We start from the raw sequence: 21344 nt of genomic DNA on the forward strand, positions 1-21344 counted from the left end.
TCACACCACGCTGAACACATTGTCCATAATAATGTCCCTTATTATGCAGCCAGACTCTCAAAATCCCATTTTTTCCTAATCCTATGTCCTCAGCTGTGCTACCTCTATGCCGACTTCTATAAGCAGACCAACTCCAAAGAGACTAGACGAGTGTTCATGGACCTTCACTCCTTCTTCATTGACCGGGGAGCAGTAAGTAGATTTTTTGTTCCTCAGGGAGAAATATTATCCGCACAGTAGAATCTCATACATATTCTTTTTGCTCTTCAAATTCTGCACCAAATATACAAATGTTTTATAGATCTTACAGAATAGTTTTCACGTTGTTCGAGTGATGCTAAACTTTTTGTAATATTTTTCATTGTTCTTTCATTCTTCCGTTTCATTGTTTGATTTTTTTCTTTACAGCATTTAAAAGTTGCTGTTCCTGAATCCATATCATCTGATCTTGGTAGGTATTAAATGCTGTTATATGCCTTGTTGATAATGGAAACTTTTGACTAATGTGTTAAAATGAAAATGCTCTTATGATTTGGTAAGAATTGTTTACTCCAGTAGCACCTCTTTAGCATTCTCATTCAACAGTCCTTTGGTGTTTGTTGCACAGGTGTGTGACCATGTGTGTGTATGTGCTTGCAGACCGGAGGCGGACTGAACTGATTCCAGAGGAAATAAACAGGCAACATGTACAGACCCTGCAGGACTCTTTGCTCTGTGACATTCAGAAGAACCTGGAGGATTTTAGGTAATTTGCACTTTTCTGTAATGTGACCAGTTCTCTAACTGTTGCAACCTGAGAATATAGTTAATTCTCACACCAGACACACATCTTTCTACCTATTTCTTCTGGGACGAGGCTAACTATAACTACAGTATATCAATCTTGGTACATGTAGGCAGAAGCGCAGCATGGGCCTAACAGTGGCTGAAGTGGAACTAGCCAGACTGGATCAGGAGAGAATTCAAGACCGTGTCACTCTAGAGCGAGAACGCTCTTACGCTGAGAATATCATCACCAAGATAGAGGATGTCCTGTAAGTAGCACATGGACACTCAGGTCCTCCCAACAAAATTCATTGCTTTTCATTGATGCACAATGTATTGTTTCTAGGTTAACTACACAGACCACAGAAGAAGAGAAATGGTAAGTAAATAAAATTGTGGAGCATTTGAGTCATTAATATGAAGAGCATTTATAAAAAAAAGAGATAGAGATAGATGAGATTTGTGGTTGCAGTGGCTTCTTAAATCATGTCATTTAATAAAACTGATTAGATTAAGTGCTAATTCACAAGACATTCCAGTCATTTAAGGATGATATTTGATGTTTGAACAACAAGCACGAAACAACATGTTGGTGTTATCCATGCAGTTGACTACATCCCCCACAGTTTACAAATTATGCACTGGGGCGATCTCTTAAAGAAAACATGTAATTTATGCAGCACATTCACATTAAATAATTCAAACGTGTGACTGATTGAAACAGCTTTAGTTTGAAATGCCATATGGTCACAGCACAGCCCAGATGGTTTGTGTAGAAATTGTATGAGCGCGACTGCTCCAACATATGGTACAAGTCACATTACGGGCAGCATTGTGATACTTCAGCATCCTTTTGTGTTGTTGGTTATGACTTTGAACCCTTTGCTGTCATTTAGCACTACAATGCAGTACGTTATCTATACGTACATGAAGCATCTTGGCGTGAGGGTCAAGGAACCCCGCAGTCTCGAGTCCAAACGAGTACGGATCAACTTTCTCCCCAAGATCAAGGTACCTTGCATTCCATCATGGGGATATTTTTTTCTCTTTTATCATCTGCGTGACGCGTTTTCTTCCCTCACAAACAGAAAAGCATCAAGACAGATAAGGAAGGAGAAGAGAAGGTGAAAAAAACCAGATTTCCCAGTATTCTTGGTCCTCAGCGTCGCCCCAGTCGCATTGAAGCTGGCCCAGGTGATTTCAGACTGTTTAAGAAAGCCATAAAAAACATAGCTGATTTTCACTTAAAAATTAACCCTTCTCCTCATCCTTATGTTCAGTGGGTAAAGCCCTGGATGGCCGACCACGGCCTCAGAAGCAGCTGTCTCAGCCTTCACTGGGGGCGAGTGAGCAAAACGAACCTGGTCGTCTGAGAGGCAGTCAGTCGAGCGAGGGCTCGGAACTAACGCACTCCATGTCTGTGAACAGCTCATCACCAAACAGCGCCACCTTTAGCTCTGACACGAGTCGGGATGCTGATATGGGTGAGCTACTGAACACCTACGTTTAACACATTGTGGAGAAGAAGCAGAGGTAGGGGTTGTTTGTAATGGATCAGTTGTCTGTCAGGTGGAACCCCTAACGTCGGCCCCTCCAGGCTCAGCGACGGCCTTCAGGCCGACCCTCTGGATGGTTTGCCATACCCTGCGTCGCAATTTGACTTTTATAACCTGGACCAGGTACAAGAGGAGGACAGAGAAAGCGACAGGTGCATTTACATGTCATGTTTTCAGTTTCCGATTCCTTTTTACACAATATTCATTTGTAACCTCGATATTTTTGTTTAAATTGTTTGCAGACCACATGATGGAACACCAAAGGCGATGAGAAAGTGAGATTTTGACCTTACCAACCTTACCAAAGGCAGTGCGCAGGGAAGAATTCGTAGCTAATGTTCAGTTTTTCTTTAGACTTGAAGGTCTGGGTGCTTCTGATATCCCAAGTGAAGATGACCAGAGAACAGACTCAGAGCAAGATCCCCCAAATTGGCAGCAACTGGTGGGACAAGAGGTCTTAGCCAGTCTCAGACCGCATGAGATCAAGAGACAGGAAGTCATTAATGGTGAGAATATAATATTAACATGCAGAGCCATCATTTAAAGAAAAAAGTCGTCACTCCATATTTCACAATTGTTTAGTCATAAACAGGTTTGTCAACGCTTTTAGCTGATACTGTGCATCTTTCTGAACAATGTAATTATTCTGCCATCTTGAATTGTGGCTGCAGAGCTGTTTTACACAGAGCGTGCACATGTGCGGATGCTCAGAGTTTTGGACCACGTTTTCTACCAGAAGCTCTCCAAAGAGGCCATCCTGCCTCCTGCTGATATCAAGAACATCTTCACCAACCTGGAGGAGATTTTACAGCTGCACGGTACAGACACGCAAATACACACATTCTGAAATCTAACTAAAAGTATTGGCAATTGGCGAGAGTTGAAATGAAACCGCAGCAGTTTAACTGTGTACACTCACAGGACCTTTGTGTCTTATGGTGTGTCCTTCATCGTTTTTGTTCACATACGCACCATGACTGTTCATTAGGGACTTTCTTTGAATTTCAGTTTCAATACTGGAGCAAATGACAGCCGTTCGGAAGAGAAACGAGTCCTCAGTAATTGATCAGATAGGGGATGACTTGCTCTGCTGGGTGAGTATGGGTCTGTGGTCGGAATTGTATTTTCCTATATTGAATAGATTTCATGACGACTGATGTGGTGAAAACAGAAAATGTTGTGGACAAAGAAATAGAAATCTTTGAATAAAATTGCTTACTGCAAAAAAAATGTTAACGTAGGCGCCAGATTTTGATTTGCCAGCCTGTTGGTTCAGACGTATTTGACTTGTAACAGACCATTCTGGCCAGTGTTACATGAAATCCTTAATCCCCACACCAAAATGTAAAGGAAGACCCTAATCATAGCGCAGATACACAAATGCTGTTTTCACAGTCTCCAGAAATGTTGTGACAGAGGAAGCAAGTGAGTGGAACAGTAGCCGCCATCCTGAGTAAATGGTTCTGTCAGACAGTGCCCTACATTTAGCTGACATGTCTTTTCAATATAATGTGTGATACATGCGATGTGCGGTAGCCACATATCAGCTGGCAGCCTTGTCTGAGATGTCTCTTTGGGGACTCTTTGGTAAACTGCTCCCTGAGTGTCAGACCATTGATCATGGCCACACTGAAACCTAAGCTGTCTCTGCTATGAGGACTTAAGCCCACCCCGCTTCTGGAAGTTGTTGTGGTTAAATACTTGACATCTCCATGGCAACTGCCCCTGACCCACATCGACTAATCTAATGTCTCTGTCCGGCTCTCTTTCCTGTCTTGGGTTGGATGGTTACAGTTCAGCATCGGGGAGGAGAAGATCAAACAGGCAGTGGGGACGTTCTGCAGTAACCAGCCTTTCGCTCTGGAAATCATCAAGACCAAGCAGAAGAAAGACTCAAGGTTTACGTCATTCATCCAGGTACTGCTGCTACGCTCACCTATTGCATCCTGTTAATGTCTCATAGGGAATATAGTGCACAGTTTGCTGCTGTACAGATTTTCTGTGAATCCTTATTAAATGATGAGCTGTGGCGATCTTTATTGCATGCAGGAAGCAGAGAGCAACCGTCTGTGTCGCCGGCTGCAGCTTAAGGACATCATTCCTGTGGAGATGCAGCGTCTGACCAAGTACCCCCTGCTACTAGACAACATCGCCAAGTACACAGGTGCTGTTGCCTTCACCAACACAACAACAACACACGTTTGTGGTCAAATGTTCACAAGGAGTCATTAAAGGTGTCACATAAAAATTAGTGTTGTTGAATTAGTTGAAGTGGATACAACTTATGCTGTACCTTAATGAACCATGTTTTTGTCTATCCTTAGCTCTAGACTGGGGTTAAATTGAACTGAACATTGTCCATATGAGCTATATGTCATGCCAGCGTCTGAATCTGTTACACAGACATATCAAACGCGCCAGCTCTCTAGCAAACAGCAGTCAGTGCAGTCCAGTTGAGCGAGAGCTAGTGGACATCTTGATGGTTCACGCTGAGCACAGCTGCAGAGGTTGCTGCTCCAGTAATAATTGTTGTCGCATTTATCTAGACAGCAAAATCATTTTTAGCCGGTCTGAAAAGCATCTGTCTGTGACCTTTTCCTTTTCGTATTGTATTGAACCTTTTCCCCCTGTGATCCTGAAGTCAATGGGATCCTCTGAGGCAATTACCAATAATTGAATTTGGAAATTGATCTACTCACTGTGAAAGGAACATGCAAACAAAATACCAAACACATTAATACCAAAATAATGGCTCATTTTATTTTATAATTTAAATGTGCTGTAACACAGTAGATAAAATTGGAAATTAAAGTGGAGGAAAACAGTGTGCATGTGTGAAGATGCCAACTATTTGCGAATTACAGAGACGAATGGAGAGCTTATCATTTTAATGGTCCTGAAGCAGTAGTGCACATTTCAGGATCACAATGCCCCCCGTTTGATCATACTTTTCAAGAATGATGATGTGTTAATGGACGCAGGAGATATCATTTTCAGACAGCCCCTGTAGTACAGGGCCTTGAAACCTTATTCACTTTACTTCTGATTTGGTGCCACAATATGTTACAGACAACCTAGTGGAGAAGGACAAAGTGAAACGGGCAGCAGACTGCTGTAGGAAGATACTCAATCATGTCAACCAGGCTGTGAAGGAATCTGAAGACAAGCAGGTCTGTTTTTTTTTAATATCCTTTCTATTTTCCTTTATCCCCCGGAGTTCTCTATTCCCTTCTCCCCGGGCAGAGGCTTCCTTATAAGTGTTTAAACTAATATCTTCTGTTTCCTTGTCTTTCTCCATGTAGAGGCTGGAAGACTATCAGAGGAGACTGGACCTTTCCTCTCTGAAGCAGACAGACAACCCTTTAATCCTGGAGCTAAAGGTGAGTTATTGACCCCTTCTGCTTCAGCGTGAGCGTACTCACTTGTTTTACACCCACATCCCCGTTTAATATATCAACATGAAAAAACGAGCTCTGTTTAGAAAATGGCCAGAGAAAGACAGCTTTTCTTAGAATAACATCAATCAACACAGATTTTACTCTTTATAGCCAAAGGAAAATCAAAGCTTGACTTTAAGTGGTACACAGTGAAAACATACATCCAAGACTAAGACCCGTCCATCTTCCCCAATTATTCTCTTTAAATATGATTACAATGTTTTATATTGTCTGAGCTCTTGCCTTTGCTTGTGTCATTTCCATCAGAACCTGGATCTGACCAAGAGAACATTGGTCCATGAGGGAACACTGTCATGGAAAGTGAACAGAGACAAGACTATTGGTTTGTAGTCAGTGCTCCATAACCATTGTAAATTGTCACCGGAGTTACATTGACAGTAAATGAATCAAAGTGTCCTTTCTTTCTCCCTCCAGAGTTGTATACACTCCTCCTGGAAGACATCCTGGTTCTGCTGCAGAAGCAAGACGAGCGTCTCATCCTGAAGTGTCACAGCAAAAACCTGACAGGCGCTCCAGATACCAAACACTTCTACAGCCCCATCATCAGACTCAACACTGTGCTGGTGCGCTCTGTGGCCACAGGTCAGTCAACACCCAGTGCCAATATTAAATCACCTGGTTGGTGTCTGATAATTATGTAGCTGCATGGAGGCCAGAGTGATGCCACTGAATCTGACCCCAAACCTTCTGTCCACCCTCTCTCTGCCAGACAACAAGTCCTTCTTCGTCCTTTCAATGTCCGACGGAGCCCAGATTTATGAATTGATGGCGCCCACGGTCTCAGATCAGAGAACGTAAGCTCAAATACATGTTGACTGACACATTAAATTAGCTTTTTTTTTGCCCCGGTGGTTCGGTGAGCTAACGATATTTCTTTGCCGTGGCACAAGGTGGCAGCGTCTAATCACGCAAAGAGCTGACGCCATGAAAGTCAAACCTCACACCATCATACCATTACCTCAGAGCGAGTAAGTGGCTTTGTCGTCGTTATTATCGGATCTGATGCTTCTCAGGGTCTGATCTTGTTACTAACTCAGCCTGTCGCTCGCACGCTAGCGGGGAGAGAGACGGTGTGGAGATCATTACAGCAGGTGTTTCCAGACTCAGCAGAGATCCAGACCGTACATCCACAGGCAGCACCCAGTCCACAGGTAACTGGAACCGCTCATTTCTGACGTTATTCCTGGAAACATTTTCCCCCCATATTACTTAAAAATCCATCCTACTCAAACTATGCAATTATGCTTCTAATTATAGCACCTCTGATAACTGTAATTACACCTTCTTAGATAAAGAGAGCAGTCCAGGCTCCAGAAGTGCAATGCAAAGCTCCTTACCTGGTAATACTCCGTTTGAAGGAGTAAAGGCAGAGGAGGAGGAGGAGGAGGAAGGCTTTGTGGACCCAGAGCTTCCGTACCAAGTGGCTGACGACGGCAGAGAGGGGGACTCGTTTGACATGTTTCCCTCCAGAGCAGACGAAGCACTGAAAACCTGTAAGCACGCACGGCCCCTGCATATTCAGTGAATTACAATGACAGAGTCATTAACATAACGCCTCCCCTCGTCTGACCCTCAGTGGCAGCATTAAAGCAAGTGTTGGTGACCCAGCTGATGTCCCAGGAGGCTGCAGAGCAAACCAAACGCTCCACGGGGGCCCGTCTCCTCAGGACCACGTCCCTGCGGACCCCCGTGGACAGTCGCGCGCGGGTTATGGTGCACAACGGCTCGGAGAAGAATAGCTCTCAGACACGGGACGTAACTCAGGACATGGGCTCTGGGGACACGGGCTTCTTTGACTCTCCTGAAGACTATGGTGAGCCTGGGCAGTTGAAGTAATTGATTTGCCCTCAGACAATGCAGCGTCGGTTACAGTGCGCTTGTCCTAAAAGATAAATGTCGCAGGCACCTCTTAGATCTGTGCTCCCTGTCCTTGTCCTCTGTAATCCTGCAGCAGTGCTAAATGGCTTCTTTCTCAGCAGGATATTTAGTCCTGGAGGGTTACGGTGGCCCGGGGGAGAGCAGCACAGACGATGACATCCTGGCATCAACCACGGGGAAGCAGCTGAGGACCTCGCAGGGCTGCGCTGCAGACTCTGGCATCAACTTGAGGTTTTCATCAGCGTCACAGGCTGGCAGCCTCTCTTCTTTCAGCAGACAGGTTCTGTCTCATCTTCGGAACCTTCAGGCCAACCTCAACTATCTGAAGGTACTGGACCTTTTCCCTCTCTGCTCTTTAACACATATGCATAACAACAGTACTGTATGATGTATACACAGCCTGATCGTTTCTTTATTGCATGGTCTGATGGTTATTTTTCTCCTGTAGGAGGTTGAGGCCAAGTACAATAATCTAATACGCCAAAGGCCAGAGAGGTCGGCAGCAGACACAGATGGAAATAAAGGTAGCTCAATTCATGGTTAGTCTCAACATATGAGTCACTAGAACTGAGTAGATAAGTTGCTTTATCTGTTATTTTACTAAACCTACACTTTTTTTATTTTATTTCTCCAGATAAGAGATAGTGGAGGCCTGTTCCACAGCTTTTGGCTCTGGTCCCAAAGAGGAAGTACTGACTCGTGGTCTGCTCCTACTTCTCGTGTCCTGGACTTTCTGGACATCTTATAAGCTTGCCCTCTCACTGCTGAGCCCCCATATGTTTTTTCCATCACCGTCGCCCCCGGGTTGCCGTAGAAAGCGAGAGGCTGAGTGGGCAGAGACGCTTGAACGGAGGAGTCATCTTTGTGATGCCACACCTCCCTCCATCTGCACAAGGCAATCAGGGAAGTGGGATTGCCCCCAAAACCTCCACCCTCTCCCATATAACTCCCATTTCCCCCCCTGACCTCCATGCAGGAAAGAGAACTTATACCAAAATGTAAAAATATGTGTGTTTAGAATATATATATATGAAACGCAAAACAAGAAAAGGAAAATTTTAAGATAATGTATTAAGATTTTTTTTTATCCCAAGATGTATTTATTTTCTCTCTCTTCATTTTTTAAAAGTGATTCCCACATTGCTTGCTTGCTTTTGACCATGATGTTACATTTGTTTGGCTCCTTCTGCCGCTGCAGTCACGCAGGGTTAGTGTGAGTGTTGCGTGCACGCTAGCATAGCGCGCCCTGATGAAGTAGCAGCCGTTTATTCAGACTGATAGCGGCCAGAGTTGCACTGGTGATGGAGAGATACTGTTGCGTTACACCCTCTTGAACTGTGTTAAAAAGTCAGATAAATTTCGGATAAATTCTGGGTGTGGTGTTAACTAGAATGAAGAGTGAAGGCTCTGATCTGGTCCTGTTACATTTCTGTGCTGACATCTTCCTCCTCCCTCCTCATCCTCCACATGGAGCATGCTTTGCCTCTCGTCTGTCACTGTGTGTGTATGTGTGATTCTCCTCTTTTAATTTGCTCACAGACACTTCTGGGTGTCACCCTCCTTTTTGTTTTCTCACAGCCCAGCAGCTCTCGTGCTTATTTATCCCAGCCTACTCTATACATCATGCCTTCTCGTGTGTCCCCTTGCCCCTCTTTCGACATCTCTATCAGCCTCCGACAGAAGTGATGCTTCTTTCTGCTCCTGTTGGTGATGCTTAAATCTGCCTGATATTCTAATAATGTCATGAAGTTCAACATATAATGTACAATGATCAAGTTGAAGGTTATGCATAACTTTAATAAATGGTGTCATGACGCATTGGAAAGTGACAGGCCTGGCTGTGTTTTTCCACGTCTCCTCATGAATGTGAAGCCTGTGTCATGAGCCTGTGGTGACGGTGAGTAAGGAATTAGTACCCAGGGAACGTTTCTGTAATGGAGAAGTCATTGAAGACGTTATAATTAAAACATGATGACTTAGATTAAGGATTCAAACAAAGGATCAGCTCAGTTATAATCACACAAAGTGATGAAGAAATGTTCCGTCTTTACTTAGATGTCACATTATGCACTCGCGTCCTATTCGGTAATCGAATGTGGTTCATTCAATCAGTGACTAAAGGGGCTAAATGCACGTCTGAGTTGAGTCGGGCCCGCTTTATCCGCCAGAGAATTTCACACCGAGATCCCATTTTACAGAGAGACCCGGACAAGATGGCAGCATCAACAACCCACTGAAGAGCCCATTCATGCTGGTGCATTGGTACTGATATCGCCAGCAGCCAACGAACCAAGACGTTCTGAGAGGCAGCGCTACAATAAACACCAACGAGCTCGTTAAGTACAGCTGCAAACAGGACACAGGTTCTACAACCCTCAGGTTCTACATAATCAGCCTACACCCCCCCCCCCCCCCCCCCCCCCCCCCACCACACACACACACACACACACACACACTGTCTTGATTGCAGGCCTTTGCTTCACTCCTCCTGCTTAAGGTGAACCCGAGGTGAGTGACTCGCACATCTGAAAACCGGGCTCGGCCATTTGGACGACGCAGACATCTTGGAGCGTTTTTAATTTGGTCTTCTTAGTCAAACATCGAGAATTTCCTTCCTGACCTTAACAGAATGAAATGTTTGTTTTTTGGGCATTTGGCAGCGCGAAATGTCAGTGGGAGAGGAGCTTTTAAAGAGAGATGGGGGGTGATCAAGGACATTTAAAGAAGGAGAGGATTATTTCCAGCAGGTGGCAAACTTCCACCGTTAAACTCCACGCTGAGCAGACGCACCCTGAAACCTGCAGTGACATCAGGTTTAATAACGGTTTATTGGTTTCTCCAAGCATGTTTGACTCCAGTCTCTGATGAAGAGAAGCACTAAGGAAAGTGTCCAGGTTTCCTCTGCAAATTAAATAAGCTAGGGTCAGAGTGGTCAGACTGACGACTGTGCAGTGTTTACTCAGTCTTTATATGTGGAATAGTCACATTTGTTAGAAGCGCAGCAGCAGTCTCTCTCTCTCTCTCTCTCTCTCTCTCTCTCTCTCTCTCTCCATCACCTGGACTTAACGCATGCCGCAGTTAAAACAGAGCGACGGTGTGAATGTGGACGGTTCAAAACAGGATAAATGGAAAGTAATAAAGTAATAGGAAGGAATGTGTGTGGGCCGTGTTGTGATGAAGGGGGGGGGGGCGGGCGGAGACGTAATTGATTGCGTTGTTTCCTCTCGTGCACCTGTCACCGAGCTAATTGGAGAGGCGAAGACAAAGAGGAGAGCGGTGTCAGTCACATCAGAGCCTTTCACGAGCGCAGTCCGTGTCAGGCTCTGATGAGTCGAGGCTTTCTCGCCCTCCTCCGCGAGTCAGGAAATCAAGCTTTTTTTAGTTGTGTGTTTATTTTTTTTTTGAGGATTCAAAATGGCTTCAAACCGAAGACCTGCTTTTGTTGCAGTCTTCTTTTCGCCCACCGGGCCTTTCAAGTTGTTACATCCTTTTAAACCCGGCGTAGAAGCGTCTCCCACCTGTTCCCAGAGTTGTCCGTTCATTCTGGATTCGTCCTCGCGACCGGAAACCAGGTTGCGGCGAGGCGCTGCGTTTACCTGCCACAAAGAACGGCTCCCGGTGATTATGGTGGAGCACGTCGTTACGGTTGTTGCCATGGGGCTTAATTCAAAGATGAGGATGCTCGACTAAATAACCACGGTTTCTATTTTTTTCCTCCTCATTTCATAAATGTCAAGGCTCCGAACAGCGGTGCACAGAGCTGAAGTTCCTCCGCACCTGCGCACATTCACACGCCGTCGCCTGCACGTTCCCGTCCCGACGGAGTTTCTCATCAATATGCTAATGCGCATACAGGAGCGTCTATTACCGCTCTGGTCCTCCCGTGCCGTATATTTACACGGCAGCCTGTGTGTTCACGCCGCAGACACGGATCCCGCTCGATTGTTGCGGGCTCCAGCTGGCGCTGTCACGCGCAGCGCTTCCGGCCGCGCGCTGGAAGCCGACGCTGTCACTCGGCAGCGTCGCGAGGAGAGAGCGTCTCTGTCTGGCAGCTTTGGTGCAGTGTGCTGTTCGTTATCGTCTTTCTTCCTTCACCAGCGTGAGGTTAGCTGTGAGATCAGTGGTGAAATCAGTGGTTGGAGGCCGTTTGGGCCGAGGGCATCCGACGCTCCCTCGCTACACAGTCACCTCGGCTATAACCTGTTTTTAAACCAGCGGCCGTCGACTTCATGGGATTGATTTTTCACGCTGCCCCTCTCCCCCCTTCATCGAGCGGGAGCCAATATGTGATGGATCGGCCCGGGGATCAATGTGCTCCCCACAGTCTGATTAATCCATGGTCTCTGTGGAGCGATCCGCCCTACGCTCCACAATGAGCCAGGTGGCTGTGGAGAATGGGAGAGTGGAGCGACTCCTTCCAACGAGACCTCGGCGCTGGGGGGAAAAAAAGTGCTGATGAGCAGCTGAAAACAAAAAGGGAACCTGAACCGATTTAGCTGCTAATGGTGAAGGACACCTTATAATCAACCTATCCCGTAATAAACAGGCACTGGCTTGGCTTGGCGTTAACCCTGTCTAATTACCACGCTGCTCTCTGATCGAGTGTCTGGGTGAGAAGCATCAGGCGGGCCAGCTGGCACCGGCCCGACACCGAGCGGTGGAGCCGTGACCCGGCCCGGCCTCGCTTAGCATATCAGAGCGCCATCAGAGGTGCATGGCGCTGCTGCAGAGGCTACCGGGTCGGGTCGAGCCGGGCCGGGGTTTGGAGTCCGGCCCCAAAGGGGGGGGGGGTTGGTGAATAAAGCATACACAGTGGACTGATGGGTCCAGTGACGGCCTGCCTGGAACCTCATGATGCTGAATTTAGGGAAGAGAAATAATCAATTAGTCGTTCATCATCCTAATGATGCTGCCGATCAAAACGAACGTCTTCCACCAACGAGCTGCTCGGCCTCATGTCTGGAAGACGCCGCCGTTACCCGGGTGACAGCTCTACCTGTCGTCTCCAGACCCTCGTTAACCAACCACATTCACTCCACTTCCTTTAACTTTTGCTGCAGTTGATTCGCGCTGCGGCCGTTGTTGGTTTGTTTAGGTGCAGGTGTGAACTCCTGCATCGTGATGATGTGTAATTATAGACGAAGCACCTGGCTGTAACAAACTGCTGTTTTTATTTCCACAGCGACTAGTCAGTGGCAGAGAGAGCATGCTTTCATTGAGCACTATATGTAATTGGGTTATATTGGTTTCTATTTGTTTACCATGTTTCAGCACAACTGAGACGAGTTCACAGAAAGGCTCCGTCTTTGTGAATGATTAACTTTCACCGATGTGTAGTTTTATTTTTGTGTGTACTCTTTAAGTGGTTCTTTGACTTGATTTTTAGGCAATCATACTTTGCCACCACCTGCAATTAACATCGACACCTGATTAGGGGAACAACTGATTTCTTTTAGATTGAAATAGATTTAAGATATACACAAACCAGATCCCACAGATTAGGAGAAGCTGAATTAAAATATACCTGAAGACCTACAAATGAAATATTACATAAGTGTTGCGTAAATCTGAGTGTGTGGCTGTAATTCCTCATAGTACGGCTACAGTCATGAGTCAGTCCGCGTGAGTCATCTAGGAATCATGAGTCTCTGCTCCTGTGTGGATCACACAGATCCTTTTAATTGTGTGATGATTCTTGGCAGCCGTGTACAGTAGAATCGGGCCCACGTCCATTATTACCACATGCTGTCGTCCTGGGAGCTGTTGTCACCCCACCTCCAGCTCGGCTCATCTTTTAAACATGGCCGCGTGTTTTACATGAGCTGTGAAGGTGAGCGGGTTTGTGCAACTGTGACAGGAACGTGTGACGAACGCTTCAGTCCCAGTCTCTAAGGTTATATTTACTCTTTCTCGCTCGAGCGTTGCCCAAACCGAAATTCAAAAGGAACGAGTTGCATTGTTAGACTTAAACTATTAGAGCATTTATGATTCCTAATGCATCTTAAAAGAGCAGGTGAGTGCCCGGTCCATTAGTGCTGCAGCAGCAGTGTCTGGTGTGGAGTGAGGGAGGAGTAGCGTCGCCCTGCGCATTTCAGCCCCCGATAAGAAGCAGCAACGCGCGACTCTGACAGTCCTGAATAGATGCTAAGGGAGCAGCCCGGGGTGCGCCCATGTAATCCACCCGATATTCCTCCAGCAGGACGCTCATCGATAATGATCCAATGCCGACGTCGGCCCCGGGGAGACGGGAGTCCACTCGAATCCAAAGGGAAAAACAAAAGCGGAGGTGAAAAGACAACGACGACCGAACCTGAGTGGAAGTGGAGTGGACTCTCCTGTTCGGCCGAGTCCGTCCGCAAGCTGGACGCCCTCAACTGGTAACCAGGCAACCGAGAGGGTCTCCTGCCGCCCGCCTTAACTCCTCTGACAGCATCCTGCTGGCCCTTGAAAAGGGCACGATTTCAGTGGTCACTAATAATCCCCAGTGAGGCCCGAAGCTGAGCTGTCTCTCAAGAGCCACTGGAGCAGAAGTTCACCTGGGGGTCCGGCAGAGAACGACTCCAGTCAAGGGCCCCGCTAATCCTGCCAACCCGGTTCACGAGGGCACCGCTTGGCCGGGGAGGGGTCGGGGAAGGGGGCATCCATTAAGCAGTGGCTCGCGGAGACACCTCCGCTCCCGTATTAACACGTTCACCTTGAAAATTGGATCAAAAGTGCCTCCGCTGCACAAAACAGCCTTTCTAAGCATATGGGCTTCTGTCTGGCATTAAGGTATTTTGACCTACGGGAATAATACGCTTCACTTCATTCTTCTCTGTTGGAGCAGGAGCAGCTTTTTCTCAGCTTATTTAGGTAATAACTGATCTGGAATGGTCCTTTCATTTCCCGGTCTTTATAGAGGCCATGCATTGACAGGCCCAGCGTGCCTGTGGCCATGATGAAGTCAGCTGATTACAAAATAAGCCCCGCTGACGTATAGTCGGCTAAGGAGGGGGAAATTGAGATCTGTGCTATTTAACCTCTAATAAAGTCAGGACCGGTGATTGACACCTGGGCCGGATGAGTCCCGAGCAGAGGGAAATGAAGACGGAGAGCATGGTGAGCGCGCTCGCCCGCGGGTGAGTCGTTCCAAATTCATTTGTTCGTCCGGGGTCAAAGATGCGTCGTCTTGAGTCACGCGCTGACGAATGGCCCGTTCGTGGAAGGGCAGCGGAGGCAACGCGTGCCGCGTTGCAACGGGGGAAGGTGAACGGGAACGTGCACGCTTCGGTGGCTGCGCCCCCCCCCCTTCCCCCTCCCCCCTCCGGATGTCAGCGTTTGATCTTGGTCCGACACGGGAACGCTTCTGAGAGGTCGCGCGCGTTTGTGTACAGGCTCGCGCTCGCCGCGCAACCACCGATTCGAGTCCTTCCTCAAACTATTACCGTCACTTAAATGTTCCCACCTGTCCTCATTGCTCATTTCTCCCGCCCGGGAACGAGTAAGAGAAACACTTAACTGCCCGTTCTCCTTAGCTGAGTGCAATAAAGCTCCTCTGTGCGCGCGGGTAATGGCTCGCCGCGAGTGACGGAATTGTCCAAACAAAGCACGTAACCCTGGGTCTCCCCATCAGGCGCCCATCACGCTCGGCGGCCGCGTTTCCACAATGAGACGTGTCCGCTGTAGCACATGCAATTCAGATCAAGGCGGCATCTAATTGTATTATTGCTTTGAGAACTGTCACATGCAGTTAGCGTCCGCTTTGGCCTCGTTTTGGCACCGGAGTGAAGAGGAAGCGCTGCATTTGCTGCTTGGCATTCGCGTCACTCCGCTCTTCTTCACCGACTTATTTCCTATTTCCTGTCCCCTTTCTTCTTCTCTCACCCCTCGTGTTATGTCGCTCTGGCCACTGGAAGAAAGCCAGAGCTATTAGCCTGCTGTCGGTCGGAGAGGGGATGGGGATGCGTCCCGTCAGCCGACGCAAAATGAACACAATGCACAATCCTGGAGGAGCCCCGGGAAATGGCCGGTCCACGCGGCAGCGGCCAGTGACGACGCGGGGGCACGTGCGCCGGCGCGAGCCCCCGCGTTCGCGCGCGGCAGCGCTATAGGCTGCTGCTGCAATCCGATTCTGGGCCAATGAATATGTAGCAAGTGGCTCAACGTTGCACGTCAGTCTCCAACACAAGCAGCTGTCAAGGCGAAGGGTTTGGAATGACTGCGTTACAAATGTTAAACACACACGCCGTGTCTGCCGGCGCGTGTGCGTGCGTGCGCGCGCGGCATCGCACGCGGCACGCGCTAAATCTCCATCCCCGGTGAATTGTGACAAGGTGTAGAGCGAGTAAAAGCCAATCGTCCCTAAAGGACTGTAAAATCGGCCGAGGCCATCTGTGCTTTATGAGGCCATTTGGCTTCATCCGGCCTTATTGTTTGATCATATACCAGAATTATAGAATAACAATTATGACAAATATGCCTCGGTAATGCGCCGTCCCAAACACCCGGTCCCCTGCTCTCCTGCAGCCACGCCGGGGCTCTGTACGTGAATAATGCAAATGCCTTTTGCGCAATTTCCATTTTATTTGCAGCAGAAAAGGGGGGGGCGACTTTAAAACATCAAACGAAACAGCTTCCGTTCCGTCTGCAAACAGCGCAGCAGCGTGACGCGTTCGCGGCGCATACAATTATGCGAAAGCACAGATTAAAATCTGAAGTGATTAATATTAAATATTCATCACTAAATATGCAACGATGGGAGTTAAAGTTTGTAAGGAAGTTACAGTCAATTTCTATTCGGTGTTTGTTTGCCTTCCAGAAACTGGATGAGTTTTCCTCGCGCTGATGATGAGTAATGCTGAATGTTTTATTCCGGCTGTAAAAGTTCGCCGCTCGCACCAGACGTCTCGCGGAGGAGAACCCTCTCAGGCCGACAAGTGGATAAGGAAGTCGATGCCAAAACAGCTGTCAATAGAATAATGCTGTCGATGCTAATGGGGGAAACTGCTGACAAACCATGTTCTGATTTATCATGCAATTTTCCTCCCCGCGGAGGCACCGTGCCAGCGCCTTTTAATCAATAGCCCGGTGAGGATGCGCCCCCTCTCTGACTCCCGCATCAATGTGTCATCCATTGTGAGCTGCACCACGCACCCTTGTCCTCATCACGCCGAGGTGACTGTACCCTTGTCCCGCCGCCTCAGCATCAGCGGCCCGTTTCCACCGGCGTCCCGCCCACGTGGCGCCGCATCAGCCCGCCGCCTGTTCTCGCGCAAGCCGCGTTTGCGGTACAGTAGAGTCGGACGCGGTCCCGCGTACGCAAATGGAGACAATGCAGAGTGTTCCTACGCGAGACCGTGGCGGCTGCTCGAAGGCAACACGTTTATGAATACATGTATTTTTACGGGGCTGATTTCTCATCGTGCCTCTTGGCCGCGCTGGGCCTAAGCTGTCATGTTCCAATTCCACACAAGTCTCGCGTCCGCCCTCCGTTAAGACGTTTTTTTTTTCTTCCTTCAGGCCCCATTAACGAGCTATATCACATCAGGAGACGCACACTTCTACGACCGTGCCTGAAATAGGACATCAGATACGCTCGTTCGTATTCCAGGCACTCGTAAGCTGGAAAGCAGTCCTGCTCCGCGGCTCTCTGGACAGCCCGTCTCCCACTGCACTGAGCTTTGTTGAAAGTGACAGTGCATTTATGTCTCCCGTGTTTGACTGTATCAATAATATATGAATTGTTTCTTCTCCCATCTGCATGTGATGGAGTGTTTAGAGGGCGGGGAGATTCTAGTGAGAAACGAGACTGTTTTCTTGGGCTAATGAATAAGAAATAAGCAGTCAAGCGGTTGTGTTCTTCCACCGTGTAACTGCTGTAGTGTTCAGTAATGCGCCCGTGCTCCTGAAAGCTAAAGTTTTGTTGCGGAAAGCGTCGAAACCCCCCCAAAATAAAGAATGAAACCTCCTTTTGTGTTTTCAGTGGCGCACAGGGGAATTGGTGCTTGAAAGTGAGGTTCAAGGGTCCTCAGCCAGACATTTGAAGTGCTCGATAACATAATAAAATACATCCTGGCAGCGTAAGGATGCTTTTGCAATTTTCCAGTAAATGATGCGGTTGGTTTCAGCTTTTGAACTTTTGTGAGCCAGCAGCTGTATTGTAGGATCATGAGGGCGCCGCTCTCAAGGGGGAGGGGGGGTCACTGTGTAAAGAAGCAGCCTATGGCAAGAAGATACTGAATAACAAGATATGGAACCAGAATCAATAAAACAAATACCTAAGCACAGTACAATACTCTTAACTACTTGCATATTTGTGAACAACTTGCTTATTTGCCTTGTTAACAAAAACATTTTATGCTAATATTCTTTTAGATTGATTGTCCAAAACACAACCTCGGCTACGCAGACAGAAAAAAGCATTGTCTTTATGCCTTGTCTGACTTCCTACCTGACTTTGTGTGGAGATGCCTTCAGCTCTTTGAGGTCAGTGGAAACGGGGGAAACCGGTCTGTCTTTAGAAAAAGAAGCTGCTCTTTCACGTTGGTGCCACAGTTTTTACTTGCCATCCACCCCCCCCCCCCACCTCCCCCTATTGTATCACAACAAAAATATTATAAGTGATTGGCTTTCCTGTCACGTCATTCATTTTTGAAGCCGTGAGCTGAGGACTAACTGCTCAGCGAACCTCCTTCCGTGTGCAGGAAACCACACCTCCAGGAAGTTCTCCCTGAAGTGCCTCAGTTGCATTCGGCTGAGCCGCTCGTTGGTGTTTCTCCGCTGCAGCTCCACTGTAATGACGGGTGTTGTGTGATTGGTGGGTGTAGTGAGGGTGGGTTGGGAGGCAGGAGTGAACACTTCCACACGTTATCCTCTGACGCTCCGTGACAGTTCTCGTGAGCAGCTGCCTTCACCCTTCAGGTGTGTGTGTGTGTGTGTGTGTGGGGGGGGGGGGGGTCCTTGTGGCTACATCGAAATTGCTCCCAAAAAACTTGTCTTTCTACCAAAGTGGGGCCCTAAGGCCACTTGTGGGGCCCTTTGGCCAGTCCTCACTTCTTTGAAGGCCTGTTTGAGGGTTAAGATGTGATTTTGGGGCTGAGGTTAGAATTGAGTTTTGGTTCAGATTAGAGCAAAAGGTTGGACGTCTGCCTTTAGTTGTGATGGTTAGTGTTAGGGTAAGGGGCGAGGGAAGGCATTATGACAATGGTGAGACCCCACTTTGATGTAACCGCAGGGGTGCGTGTGTGTGTGCGTGTGTGTGTGTGTGTGTGTGTGCGTGCGTGTGTGTGTGTGTGTGCGTGCGTGTGTGTGTGTGTGCGTGCGTGTGTGTGTGTGTGTGCATGCGTGCGTGTGTGTGTGTGTGTGTGTGTGTGTGTGTGTGTGTGTGTGTGTGTGGTGTCCTGACATTCAAGTCCTTTGCTTCTGAGCCTGTGACTCGTGAGGATGGACGTTCCTTTGGTGCAGCTTTCCATTCTAACCGTGTAATGAGCTGGTGATCTGAATCTGGAGACTTGGTGTGTGAAGGCAAACCTTAAGCAACAGCAGGACGAGGGGCAGAAGCGTGGCCTTATCGTCCGCCCATTAAATCCCCACAGACCTGAGCAGATGTAGAATTGCAGGCTGTTTGTTGATAGTGGGATCTCTCCTCCAGAGGTTACAGTGTACTTTTCACCTGCTCTGGAGCGATGCTGATGCTGCTGCTGCTGCTGTCTGTGTCCTCCAACTGGTGCTGCTGCTGAATTCCCACTGGATTTCTATCGGGCCATTAAAATATATGAAAGCCATTTTTATAGTTAGCCAAATCAAAATGCTCCATATTCATTATCCGATTATCTTATTACGACCAGCGATGCCCCCCCACCCACGTCTAATCAGACGCACTCATTAAGCCTTAATGCAGTTTTCAACGCTCCTATAAACGCGCTGCGAGTCGGAAGCGTCTTCCTTCGCGTCTCGTCCGTCGAGATGTGAAGGAGGCACAAAACAGGTCCCCTCCGTCTGTGCGCGTGTGTGCGCGCAAGTGAAAGGCTCGAGATCTCGCCCGCACCTCGCTCTGCTCCGCATTTCTCCACCGGACCGCAGTGGAGACAGTCGAGCGTCGGAGGACTGCGTCCGCTAGAAAGCGGGCTTTGTGCGGCGTTCACGGCTCCGGTCTCCCGCAGAAGCACCGCACAGCGCGAATTCACCGCCTGGGCTTGTTTTTTTTTTCGCCTTCTCGCTTTTGCGCGCTTCCCTCACTTGTAAGTGAGATGCGGGATACGCAGCATCACCGGTGCTCGTCGGAACGAGCGTGATTCAGAGACCTTACTGTCGGATTGTAAGCCAGTTGCGGCGAAGAGCGAAGAGGAGAGACACGCAACTCTCCGCCGGTGGAGAAAAGACAGTTTTATCTGCGGGGGGATGGAGTGAGGAGGGATATTTCTCCAACTATTTGAGATGTGGATGGTTTTTATTCACTGGGTGCGTCAGTGCTCCATCAAACAGGAAACGATTTGGTCTTTTAAAGATCTCATTTACCTGGACAGCTGCTGAGCTGAACGGCGACGCATTTCGTCCACCGCTGAGACACCCAGGGCAGAGGGAGGCGCGGAGTAACACCCACTGAACTAAACGGGGCATAGTTGCATTGCAATTAGGCTTTTCTTACTTAAAGCACATATTCCCGTAGCCAATGGACACGAACGCGAGACGGGGACAGAGAGTATAATACGCTTCAACCCCGAGCAAAGGAGCAGCAGATACTCGGGTAAGACAACGGAGTTTTTAAAGTGGAAAGACGCAGAATACGGCACGAGGACTAATACGCATGTTTGAAATTTCAAATGTGATGCAAATATGCGGTCTGCCGGCGGCTGAGCGAGCCGCCTGTGCGCCAAAGCCGCTGCGCTGGCGCTTCTTTGTGCGGCAGAAGTTCGGGCTGATTGTTGGTCGCACGCTCGGTAACGAAACGACACTCTGCGCCGCCCGGTGTCCGCCGTCGATGGCTGCTCCGCTCCCTCGGTTCCAGCTGCGGCGGAAAAGTGTCGCCGCCGCCGCTACCGCTGCCGCTGCTGCTAATTGTTGCGCGCGGAGCCGAGAGCGACGCGTCCGTGCGCGGCCGCGGCCGCGAAAGCGCGTCTCCGAGCCTCGGTAAGAGCTTGGACATCACTAATTGGTGAGGACGGTCCGGTCGTGACGGACGGAGGCAGGGCCGATGATGAACTATTCATTTTAAGTGGAGTGATACAGATCAGGTGGAAATTTCATCACGGGAAGGAGCGATTGCGCGCTTGTGTGTTTATTGGTCTTCACAGGGGCGGAGTTCGGACTCTTTCCTATTTCCTTGTGTTAAAACATCAAACCATAAATTACAATAAGTGTTGTAATGACATTTAGATGGAGACAGGATGCTCGGTCAAACAGCAGCTCTATTTGGCACCACCTTGTGGTTCATCGCCGTGTGTTTTTGGCACCGGTGCTGGTTTCCACAGGTGCTGCTTTTATTTATAGCGTGGTCGCAAACCCCCATCATTCATCCTCTCACTTTATTATTGCAGTGATGCGGCGGTAAATACAGTGTAGGTTAGATTTGACCTGAGGCACTAATCATGAGCAGCACCGGGGGGAAAAGCAGCAGCCTCCGCAACCTTATTATGACTGTTCCGATGATGGTCAGAATGCATCACTGAAAACATTTTGTCATGGTTTTGGCTTGTTGTGCAACAGTGCT

General features: G+C 48.3%; 2 protein-coding genes across 8 annotated transcripts in view; both read left to right on the forward strand.

Annotated features, from left to right (window-relative positions):
- The window catches only part of arhgef12a (Rho guanine nucleotide exchange factor (GEF) 12a), a 28297-nt gene extending 18811 nt beyond the window's left edge, over positions 1-9486 (forward strand). For 2 of the 5 annotated variants that reach the window (XM_029171187.3, XM_029171190.3), the window contains 27 exons: positions 94-192; positions 409-451; positions 640-745; positions 897-1034; positions 1112-1144; positions 1662-1776; positions 1854-1959; positions 2046-2249; positions 2335-2473; positions 2564-2596; positions 2676-2827; positions 2993-3139; positions 3330-3415; positions 4116-4238; positions 4371-4485; positions 5391-5491; positions 5624-5701; positions 6026-6101; positions 6194-6361; positions 6489-6573; positions 6670-6747; positions 6836-6930; positions 7069-7272; positions 7356-7592; positions 7756-7985; positions 8106-8196; positions 8292-9486. In XM_029171187.3, the coding sequence (XP_029027020.1) occupies positions 94-192; positions 409-451; positions 640-745; positions 897-1034; positions 1112-1144; positions 1662-1776; positions 1854-1959; positions 2046-2249; positions 2335-2473; positions 2564-2596; positions 2676-2827; positions 2993-3139; positions 3330-3415; positions 4116-4238; positions 4371-4485; positions 5391-5491; positions 5624-5701; positions 6026-6101; positions 6194-6361; positions 6489-6573; positions 6670-6747; positions 6836-6930; positions 7069-7272; positions 7356-7592; positions 7756-7985; positions 8106-8196; positions 8292-8302 (3093 nt within the window). In that variant the 3' untranslated portion in view covers positions 8303-9486. The remainder of the gene's footprint in view (positions 1-93; positions 193-408; positions 452-639; positions 746-896; positions 1035-1111; positions 1145-1661; positions 1777-1853; positions 1960-2045; positions 2250-2334; positions 2474-2563; positions 2597-2675; positions 2828-2992; positions 3140-3329; positions 3416-4115; positions 4239-4370; positions 4486-5390; positions 5492-5623; positions 5702-6025; positions 6102-6193; positions 6362-6488; positions 6574-6669; positions 6748-6835; positions 6931-7068; positions 7273-7355; positions 7593-7755; positions 7986-8105; positions 8197-8291) is intronic. The other 3 variants (XM_029171191.3, XM_029171188.3, XM_029171189.3) reach the window with 3 other exon arrangements.
- Positions 9487-19576: 10090 nt separating this feature from the next.
- The window catches only part of grik4 (glutamate receptor, ionotropic, kainate 4), a 181289-nt gene continuing 179521 nt past the window's right edge, over positions 19577-21344 (forward strand). For 2 of the 3 annotated variants that reach the window (XM_041073539.2, XM_041073541.2), the window contains exon 1: positions 19577-20381. The gene's annotated coding sequence lies outside the window, so the exon portion shown is untranslated. The remainder of the gene's footprint in view (positions 20382-21344) is intronic. The other variant, XM_029171198.3, reaches the window with a different exon arrangement.

The sequence above is a fragment of the Betta splendens genome, chromosome 13 (genome assembly GCF_900634795.4).
Source record: "Betta splendens chromosome 13, fBetSpl5.4, whole genome shotgun sequence".
NCBI classification, from domain to species: domain Eukaryota; kingdom Metazoa; phylum Chordata; class Actinopteri; order Anabantiformes; family Osphronemidae; genus Betta; species Betta splendens.